Source organism: Zophobas morio, unplaced genomic scaffold, assembly GCF_036711695.1.
Source record: "Zophobas morio isolate AGI-343-1 ecotype UQ-CSIRO unplaced genomic scaffold, CSIRO_AGI_Zmor_V1 ptg000021l, whole genome shotgun sequence".
Taxonomy (NCBI): Eukaryota; Metazoa; Arthropoda; class Insecta; order Coleoptera; family Tenebrionidae; genus Zophobas; species Zophobas morio.
In genome coordinates, this window is record NW_026972126.1 from 15,303,020 (window position 1) to 15,314,441 (window position 11,422).

The window sequence follows — 11,422 nt, forward strand, 5'->3', positions numbered from 1 at the left end:
GTTGTGATAACCAAAATTTAAATATAAATGATAATTTTTTTTTTTTAAATAAACACCCGCATCTGTGTGTAGATTTCGCTCTAAATTTTCTCATCCACTTTCAATGTATCTTTCTTACTTTTTTTAGTGAGAAGCGCAAGTCGTACAGATTTAAACTAAGCGAATAAATTACAAAGTTAGTGGAGCGTGTACTTTGAAATACGTAAGTTTATATCTAGAATTTATACATATTTTACTGTGTTATAGCAGATCGAAGCTGACGCTTGTGGCTCATAAATTTAAACCAGAAATACAAAACTTGCATACATCTATGAAATATTTCTGACGTGAAATTTAAAATTGTAGTGTGACTTCAGTGAAGTTTGTCATTTAAATAGGTAAATAATTAATTTTGTCACACTATAATGCTAGTTGAAGCTCAAAAATTCAGAAAATCGAATTTATGCTGTCAAACAAAATGGTGGAATGTGTTCACACTTCTTTCTTGTAAACAGATTTGTCATGTCAGGCGTAAGTTATAAATATATTATTTGCTTTTAGACACTGGACACAAACCCACATTAACAAATTCCAGAGACACTACGCTCCAGCTGTGAGTCTGTTAATTTAACACTAACAGCATTTTTTAACACTGCACCAACTTACAAGATTTTATAACACTATCCGTATAACATTAAAGAAACACAATAATTGAATTTGACAATCTGTGTAAAATTTGCAACAGTCCTTATTTTTTATTTAGGTATAATTTATTAGTTATTATTATTAGTCGATGTCAACCAAAATTTTAAATGATGGAATAATAATTGACGTTAACAATATTTTGTATTTAATGACTAACTTCCCTAACGACCAAACGAATTAATAAAATAAAATAAAATTGAGCTGAAAGAGGTTTTTAAGTTTTTATAATAAAATTTTTGAGAACTTATTTATCAAATAACAGGTCTCTATTTCCGTCTGTCTATCTGTCTGTCAGTCTGTTTGTCTGCCGTCTTCCCAAAACATTACAAGAGAATCAAAATTGGTCAACAAAAGTTTATACTAATATTCAATCCTGGACAGTTCAGATGCATTTCAAGAGTTAATTTCGTCAGTTTCGACTTTCCAGTGACTTTATTTTTTCTTTCTGATAGTGAACGAAAATTTCAAAAATAAACCACGGTTATAAAGCCTAGGAATGAGAATACGTAAAATTATATGGGATGTCCAATGTAAAAAAACTAATTTGTGTGTTGCGATAACGCGAACATCCCGCCAAAATTTGACATAAGGACAAAATTTTTAAACGCGCGAAAAATTCAAAATTTGGCCATAAACTGTGATCGTTGGAAATTATTAAGTAGGTGAATTTATTTCCCAATAGGAAAACCCTTTCCTGTCTTTGACAATGAAATCAAATGTTACGAATCAACGTAAATATTTTAATTTCACAATTGTAAAAACACAAGGGAAAGAGACATCAGAACTAAAGTAACTGTGCAAAAACTGCAGTTATTGCGACAGATTGGCGGCAAATTAAAATTATGGTAATGGAGAAACTAGTAAGCGAGCTGCAGTGGACGTTGTAACTAGAGCGGAATTTAAGTTCTTCGCCGTAGTCTGCCACCGTTCCTCGTTGACTTTATTTTATTGACAACTGTAACATAATTCCACATTTCTACGCGAAAAAACCTGCCGCATATTATACTCTTTATCCAGTCGTCGCAAACTAGCCAGCTGTTTAACCAAGCTGCGCATCCAAACTTCAACCAGAAATCTTGTGCCCTTTTATTTCAATTAAGTTCAAATTCTATCCCTCTGGAATGAGTATTAAAATTAATTAAGTCCTGCCGATTACCTCGTAGACCGAGAAAACAACAAAAAACACATTCCGTAGGATCAAAACTACAATAAGCTGACCTTGGAAACGCTCTGCTCTGAGCGCCTCTACCGAGAATAAATGTTCAAATTCAAGCCGTACAAATATTATCAACCCTATAAGAGAATAATTAGACCTGAAGTAAACTGTTAATCTATAAAGAAATACCCTAACAATTTTTTTCAAATTTTATATAAACTTCAAGAATATCGTGTAGATCATTAAACGGTAACCAAAATTTGTCTGGAACCTGTGTGAATCAAAAGCTTTTTCTAACCCTTTGATATTTGTAAGTTGGCCTTGTTTTTTGATATATTAAAATCTGTTGTGACGATTTTGTTACCAAAGTGACTATTATTAACTTTTTTTTACTTCTTAATTTTTTAAATCCCACTTGTGCCAACAATAACTAAAATATTATCCAAGTAAGCTTTAACTTTAAAATTGCATTTTTTTACTGTTGAATCAAATTTTTGTTGAAACGAGGAATATTCTGTTTGATTGCAGACATTTCCGGGTAAAATATGCAACGTGTTTATAAATTATTCTGACATCAAAGGTGGCTCTGGAATTTCTTTTATCAATTATTGTGCCTCATTGATATCACAGTAAGGTACATTTTTAACATTTCAAAAAGATACTTATTTATTACTTCCCGAGGGCAACACGAGTCTATCGGGCGAGTTTGCAGTTACATGTTTTCTCTGTTCTTTCGTTTCCGTCTGTCTGTCTGTATCGATTTTTATTAGCCAGATTATCTCCAAACTACTGGACCGGTTGTTGTCAAATTTTCTATCTATATTAGAAATATCATGTAGATGGTAAAACTCTGACCAAAATTTGTCTATTCCTCACCACCAACAATTTGGATGACGTCATTTCACAGAATTCCATTTTAAAATGATTTAAGTGTTACACAAAAATATACTCCTGTACTTAGGGTGTACGAATCCGCTTTGAGTTTTTTTTTTCTAAAGCTCCAAATTTTCATAAAAAAATAACATTATAAAATAACATTTTACCACTAACTCAATATATAATATTGTATTGTGGGTTAATTAATAATTTTAGACTTTGTTTTGAGGAGACAAATAATTGAATTAAAACTAATTTCTACGTGACATTCTATCGATGTATAAACATAAATACTCGAAATTAACCATGCGGGGGTGTTATTAACGCCGCTGGTTTTTACATTATAAAAGTTAAAACAAAAATATCACAAAATCAAATTTTATAATTTTTTGTTTTTTGTTGAACTTGTACTTCAGGTGCGAGGGAAGTTCTATGGAAATAAACTTCGACGAATTCAACGAGCGTAAGCTAAGGGAGTCCATCGGCCGAATTGCCACTTTCATATTTTTTCGACGTGTTATGACCTCTAGAGTACGAAAAAAGTGGTCTCCCCTTTCCGTCTGTCTGTCTGTCTGTCTGTCTGTCTGTCTGTCTGTCTGTCTGTCAGGTGTCTGTATTCATTTTTATTAGACCAGCAATCTCCGAAACTACTGGACCGATTGTTGTCACATTTTATATGTAGATGGTTAGAAGCAAACTAAAATTTGACTAATCAACCCCACCAGCAATGGAATGCGACGTTATCTTCGAAATTTATAATAAAAAGTTTTGTTTAATTTCATAAAATAAGATAGTCCTGCACTTGTGGTGTGTTAATCAGTGTAGAATTTTCACCCTAGATTTTTTTGAAAAAAATTCAAAACTGAATAACACTATTTTTTAATATAACTGTGAAACTGCAAAACCGATTGCTCCGAAATCTTGTAAATATTTTAAGGTTATCATAGTTATGATAAATCGTTAAGCAAACTTTATTCGTTTATCGCCTCCCAAAAAATTGATTACGTTATCTCAAAATTTTGCCGAATAAATCCTATCCAAAATGTACAATTTTTCGAAAAAGCTGGATTCTTCTTATTGTATTTCAGGGGCGAGGGAAGTTCTGTCGAAATAACCTTTAACCAAGTTTTTATTATTATTTCATTTTATTTCTCCAAAATAAGGTAATAAAAGAAAAATAATTTGCAAATTATTTTAAGTCGTTAGTTTACCCTTTAGAACTTTTGAAGTAAAAATAATATTAGTGCAACAAACTTACTTTGGAAACAATATACTTTTGAAAAGAGTGGGAATGAAGCTGGTAATAGTGAAGATGCCAATATTAGGGTAGTCAGTCCTAAGATTGTGTTTCTCTTTGTCGGAAAAGATGTCAACATAGTGAGTGAACTAAGTCTTCCATTAACGACATCGTAGGTCCAAAAGTCATAGAATGAAAACGAAATTTTCCTAAAGAATTAATTAGGTGGTATTTATAAACTTGCTGTTGACGTTGACGTTCCCGTTGCAGTTGCTGTTCTTCTGAAGTAAAAGTGGAGGATTTAAGTTGATTACTACAAAAATTTACCATTTTAGAGATGTTTTAAGTTTCTTGTTGTCTAGATAAGTCTACACACATTTAAAAAAAAAAAGGGAAAATGTAGCCCCGCCCACCCGCCCTGTCTCAGTTGTGATGATTTTTTTTATTCGCCGTGAGCCAAGAAGGCGGAGCTTAACTGCAAAATCCGTACTTCACTCCGAGAAATTAAAAACATGTTTTTGAGTTTCATGTTATTCAAAGAACAATATGTATATTAAGAAAAAAACAAAGCCCAAGATTAGGCCTCACCTACACCCGCCCCGATCTCAATTCTCAATTGTGATGAATTTTTCATTCGTTGTCAGACGGAGGGGCGAAGCCTAATTGCAAAATCCATATTTCTTTACAAAAAATTTACCATTTTAAATGAGTTTCAAGTTTCTAGGAATTAAAAAATTCATCGCAATTTCTGGGGTTTATATTTTGCCTTTTTTTCTTAAAACCCATAGTATTTTTTGAACAACACGATACTAAAAAACATGTTTTTAATTTCTTGTAAAGAAATAAGTATTTTGTAGTTAAACTCCGTCCCCTTAGTTCAGGGCGAATAAAAAAATCATCACAATTGAGATAGGGCGGGTGGGCGGGCTTACATTTTCTCTTTTTGTTTTAATTTGTGTAGATTTCTTGTCACAACATGAAACTTAAAGTATATTTAAAATGGAAAATTTGTATAAGGAAATATTGATTTTGCAATTTATTTGCTAAAATGTACCATTCTAACCATGTTCTAAGTTTCTCGTTGTGAAAAGATGGCTATGTATGTTAAGAAAAAAAGGTAAAATATAAGCCCCGCCCACCCACCCTGTCCCAATTCTGATGATTTTTTTTATTCGACGTGAGCAGAGGGGCGGACCTTAATTGGAAAATGCATATTTTTCTCCGAGAAATTACCATATGAAATATGTTCTTAAATAATCGTGTGATACAAAGAAAACTAAATGTGTTAATTAATGAAGAAAACCTAAAGAGAAGCCCCACCCATCCGTCTCCATCGCAATCGTGATGAATTTTTCATTCGTTGTGAGACCGAGGGGTGGGGCTTAATTGCAAGATCCATATTTGTCTACAAGAATTTACCATTTTAAACACGTTTTAAGTTTCTTGTTCTGATAAAACTACAACATATGTTAAGAAAAATCGCAAAATATAAAATGGAAAATTTGTATCAGGAAATATTGATTTTGCAATTTATTTGCCAAAATGTACCATTCTAACCATGTTCTAAGTTTCTTGTTGTGAAAATATGGCGATGTATGTTAAGAAAAAAAGGTAAAATATATGCCCCGCCCAGCCACCCTGTCTCTATTCTGATGATTTCTTTTATTCCACTTAAGCAGAGGGGCGGAGCTTAATTGTAAAATGCTTATTTTTCTACGAGAAATTACCATATGAAATATGTTCTTAAATAATCGTGTTATACAAAGAAAACTAAATGTGTTAATTCATAAAGAAAACCTAAAGAGAAGCCCTACCCATCCGTCTCGATCGCAATCGTGATGAATTTTTCATTCGTTGTGAGACCGAGGGGTGGGGCTTAATTGCAAGATCCATATTTGTCTACAAGAATTTACCATTTTAAACATGTTTTAAGTTTCTTGTTCTGATAAAACGAAAACGTATATTAAGAAAAAAGGCAAAATATCAGCCCCGCCCACCCGCTTTATCTCAATTGTTATGATTTTTTTCTAATCGTCGAGAGCCAAAGGAGCGGAATTTAATTAAAAATCCTCATTATTTCTCTACAAGAAATTACCATGTAAGACATATTTTTGAGTAATGTGTTATTCAAAGAATACTGTCTATGCTAAGAAAAATTTAAAGCCAAAGATTAAGGCCCACCCATACCTGCCCTGATTTAAATTGTAATGAAGTTTTCATTCGTTGCCAGACATAGGGGAGGAGCCTAATTGCAAAATCCATATTTTCTTACAAAAATTTACCATTTTAAATGTGTTTCAAGTTTCTAAGAATAATAAGAATCATAACAATTGAGAGGAACTGGGTGGGAGGGGTAATATTTTGCCTTTTTCTCTTAATATACATAGTATTCTGTGAACAACACGATACTCAAAATCAGGTTTTTAATTTCTTGTAAAGAAATAAATATTTTGCAGTTAAGCTCTGCCCCCTTGATTCACGGCAAATAAAAAAATTGGTCTAAAGAGTTTAGACACTACTTCCCTCGCTGTCGGAAACGTGGCGACTGCATGTCTATTATGTTTTTTTTTCGCAGTAGATTTCATTATTTTTTTTGAGTCACCCGGTATATGCAAATTCAAAAAATATGAATGGAATAATAAATTACAAGTACAGACTCATCTATTTTGTATATTCTAGATAGGATTTGTTCGGTAAACTTTTGAGGTGACGTCATCAGTTTTTTGCAGAGGATAACCAAATATGTTTTGACTAAAAATTTATTATGCTCTTTATAACTTTAAAACATTTGCAAGTTTTCAAAACATTCGGTTCTGGAGTTCTTGATTAAATCAATAAAATACATTTACCCATTCATTAATTTTTTTGGGTCACCCTGTATATGCAAATCCAAAAACTATGAATGGAATGATAAATCACAAGAAAAGACTTACTATATTTTGTACATTTTAGATAGGATTTATTCGGCAAAATTTTGTGGTGACGTCATAAATTTTTTAGGGGGGATGAGCAAATACATTTTGATCAAAAACTTACCATGCATATGATAACTTTAAAACACCTTCAAGATTTCAAAGCATTCGGTTTTGTAGTTTCTGAGTAAATCAGTAAAATAAATTTACGCATTCATTAATTTTTTTGAGTCACCCTGTATATGCAAATCCAAAAAATATGAATGGGGTGATATATCACAAGCACAGACTCATCATATTTTGTACATTTTACATAGGATCTATTTGGCAAACTTTTGAGCTGACGTCATCAAGTTTTTGGAGGGGATAACCAAATATATTTTGAGTAAAGATTTATGATGCTCTTTATAGCCTTAAAACATCTGCAACATTTCAAAACATTCGGATTAGCAGATTCAAAATTAAATTGCAAAATATTGTTGTATAATTTTGATTTTTTTTCCAAAAATCTGGACGTTTCGGGTAAAAACTCAATTCGGAGTCGTAAACTACATGTTTAGGACTATATTATTTTATACAATGTAAAACCCATTTACTATGTACAATTTTGAAGTGACGTCATCGCATTAGTGGTGGGGATGATTAGACAAATTTTGGTTAGCGTTTTACCATCTACGTGATATTCCTAATATAACTACGAAATTTCACAACAATCGGACAGACGGACAGACGGACAGACGGACAGACGGACAGACGGACAGACGGACAGACAGACGGAAATGGGAGACCTATTTCTTCGTCTTCTAGGGGTCATGAAAGATCGAGAAAACGTAAAAGTAGAGAGTCGGCCGACGGACTCGATTACAATACTTCCTTTGCTTACGCTCGGGAAGTAAAAATCATCACAATTGAGACAGGGCGGGTGGGCGGGCTTAGATTTTGTCTTTTTGTTTTAATTTGTGCAGATTTCTTTTCACAACATGAAACTTAAAATATATTTAAAATGGAAAATTTGTATAAGGAAATATTGATTTTGCAATTTATTAGCTAAAATGTACCATTCTAACCATGTTCTAAGTTTCTTATTGTGAAAATATGGCTATGTATGTTAAGAAAAAAAAGGTAAAATATAAGCCCCGCCCACCCACCCTGTCTCAATTCTGATGATTTTTTTTATTCGACGTAAGCAGAAGGGCGGAGCTTAATTGTAAAATGCATATTTTTCTACGAGAAATTACCATATGAAATATGTTCTTAAATAATCGTGTGATACAAAGAAAACTAAATGTGTTAATTAATAAAGAAAACCTAAAGAGAAGCCCCACCCATCCGTCTCCATTGCAATCGTGATGAATTTTTCGTTCGTTGTGAGACCGAGGGGTGGGGCTTAATTGCAGGATCCATATTTGTCTACAAGAATTTACCATTTTAAACATGTTTTAAGTTCCTTGTTCTGATAAAACGACAACGTATATTAAGAAAAAAGGCAAAATATAAGCCACACCCATCCACCCTATCTCAATTGTGATGATTTTTTTCTAATCGTCGAGGGCCAAAGGAGCCGAATTTAATTAAAAATCCTTATTATTTTTCTTCAAGAGATTACCATGTAAGACATATTTTCGACTAATGTGTTATTCGAAGAATACTATGTATGTTAAGAAAAAATTAAAGCCAAAGATTAAGGCCCACCCATGCCTGCCCTGAGTTAAATAGTAACGAAGTTTTCATTCGTTGGCAAACGAACGGGCGGAACCTAATTGCAAAATCGATATTTTCTTACAAAAATTTATCATTTTAAATGTGTTTCAAGTTTCTAAGAATAAAAAAAATCATAACAATTGAGAGAGAGTGGGTAGGGGCATAGGGTAATATTTTACCATTTTCTCTCAATATACATAGTATTCTGTGAAGAACACAATACTCAAAATCAGGTTTTTAATTTCTTGTAAAGAAATAAATATTTTGCAGTTAAGCTCTGCCCTTCTGATTCACGGTGAATAAAAATATCACCACAATTGAGATGGGTGGGTGGGCGGGGTTTCTATTTTACCTTTTTCTCTTAAATCACACAGTATTCTTTGAACAAAACGATACTAAAAACATGTTTTTAATTTCTTGTAAAGAAATAAGTATTTTTCAGTTAAGCTCTGCCCCTTGATTCACGGCGAATAAAAAAAATCATCACAATTGAGATAGGGTGGGTGGGCGGGCTTACATTTTGCCTTTTTATTTTAATTTGTGCAGATTTCTTTTCACAACATGAAAATTAAAATTAATTAAAAATGGAAAATTTGTATAAGGAAATATTGATTTTGCAATATATTTGCTAAAATGTACCATTTTAACCATGTTCTAAGTTTCTTGTTGTCAAAAGATGGGTATGGATATTAAGAAAAAAAGGTAAAAGATAAGCCCCGCCCACCCACCCTGCCTCAATTCTGATGATTTTTTTTATTCCACGTAAGCAGAGGGGCGGAGCTTAATTGTAAAATGCATATTTTTCTACGAGAAATTACCATATGAAATATGTTCTTAAATAATCGTGTGATACAAAGAAAACTAAATGTGTTAATTAATGAAGAAAACCTAAAGAGAAGCCCCACCCATCCGTCTCCATCGCAATCGTGATGAATTTTTCATTCGTTGTGAGACCGAGAGGTGGGGCTTTATTGTAAGATCCATATTTGTCTACAAGAATTTACCATTTTAAACATGTTTTAAGTTTCTTGTTCTGATAAAACGACAACGTAGAAAAATGGCAAAATATAAGCCCCGCCCACCCGCCCTATCTCAATTGTGATGATTTTTTTCTAATCGTCGAGAGCCAAAAGAGCGGAATTTAATTAAAAATCCTTATTATTTCTCTACAAGAAATTACTATGTAGGACACGTCTTTGACTATCGTATTATTCAAAGAATACTGTGTATATTAAGATAAAAATTAAAGCCAAAGATTAAGCCCCACACATACGTGCCCTGATCTAAATTGTAATGAAGTGTTCATTCGTTGCCAGACATAGGGGAGGAGCCTAATTGCAAAATCCATATTTCCTTACAAAAATTTACCATTTTAATGTGTTTCAAGTTTCTAGGAATTAAAAAAATCATCACAATTGAAATCGGGTGGGGGGCGGGGTTTATATTTTGCCTTTTTTTCTTAATATACATAGTATTCTTTGGACAACACGATATTCAAAACATCTTTTTAATTTCATGTAAAGAAATAAATATTTTGCAGTTGAGCTCTGCCCCCTTGATTCACGGCGTATAAAAAAAAATCATCACAATTGAGACAGGGCGGGTGGGCGGGCTTAGATTTGGCCTTTTTGTTTTAATATATGTAGACTTCTTTTCACAACATGCAACTTAAAACATGTTTAAAATGGTTAATTTGTATAAGGAAATATCGATTTTGCAATTAGACTCCGCCCCATTATTGCAAAATCCATATTTCCTTGTAAAAATTTACCATTTTAATCATGTTCTAAGTTTCTTGTTGTGAAAAGATGGCTATGTATATTAAGAAAAAAAAAGGCGAAATATAAGCCCCGCCCTATCTCAATTCTGATGATTTTTTTATTCGTCGTAAGCAGAGGGGCGGAGTTTAATAAACCGACTATTATTAGAACATAAATTAAAAAACTAGATTTAATAACTATTTATGTAAACGTTTTTTTTTTTGCAGTTACCTCCTCTGCATCAAGCCCAAAAGGTCCCGCTGCAACACCTGTCAAGGGCAGCACCAGGCCACAACCATGTCGTACGTACCTACCCGTAGAAACCAATCCGTCTGTAGCCGCAAAAGTCGCGGAGTTTCCATCAACCGCCGGGACCCCGTCATCGGCCAAGAGACTTCGATCACATTGCTAGGAAACGGAAACGGTCATGTTTGCAGCAAAATGTGAGATATTTGTGTTGCTATTGATATTACCCACTCTGGCAACAAAACTCCGGCAACCCGGAAATCCCCTTTGAATGGTCTGCCTGTGAGTACTTTAAACGGAGCTGTGAGAAGTCGTTCGAATGAGTGTACATAGTCAGTGTTAAACTTAAGGGAAAGAATTACACTTAATAAACTGATTGTTATCTGCATGTAAAATATCGATGTTACCACTAAGAAATAAAATGTTTTCTAGTAGTGGCACGCGTGTTTTTGTTCGACCCTGAGCCATCCCGCTTCATTACGTCGAGCTCTCCGACTCCGAGGGTTGTAAATAAGCTCCCATTTGTTTTGTTTTTCCACGAGGGTAAAGTTCAGGGGTTGCTCGTATTATGCTCATATTTAAAACAAACTGTCCCCTGTGCTTAACATTTGGCTTATTTATTGACAATGTTCGCAATTTGTCTTCTCTTGTCGGTGTTATTTCGTTAAATAAACCAGGCGGAATGCTTGTTTCAACAATGAAATTTTTTCTTGTGTCTGATCGATGAATAGAGACACATAAAGCGGGGTTTAGTTAGCTTTGAACGTTTGTTCTGCCAAATTCTAGCGTTTTTATTGGAGCTTTTGCATCGGAGAACTTTCGAAGCTTTAATTTTACTGCAGCGCTATCC

General features: G+C 33.4%; 1 protein-coding gene across 4 annotated transcripts in view; it reads left to right on the forward strand.

The window, feature by feature from the left end:
- The window catches only part of LOC135131564 (neuropeptide CCHamide-1 receptor), a 229,564-nt gene extending 218,588 nt beyond the window's left edge, over positions 1 to 10,976 (forward strand). For all 4 annotated transcript variants that reach the window (XM_064059369.1, XM_064059370.1, XM_064059368.1 and 1 more), the window contains one exon: positions 10,554 to 10,976. In XM_064059369.1, coding sequence (XP_063915439.1) covers positions 10,554 to 10,773 — 220 coding nt within the window. In that variant the 3' untranslated portion in view covers positions 10,774 to 10,976. The remainder of the gene's footprint in view (positions 1 to 10,553) is intronic.
- The last annotated feature ends 446 nt before the right edge of the window (positions 10,977 to 11,422 follow it).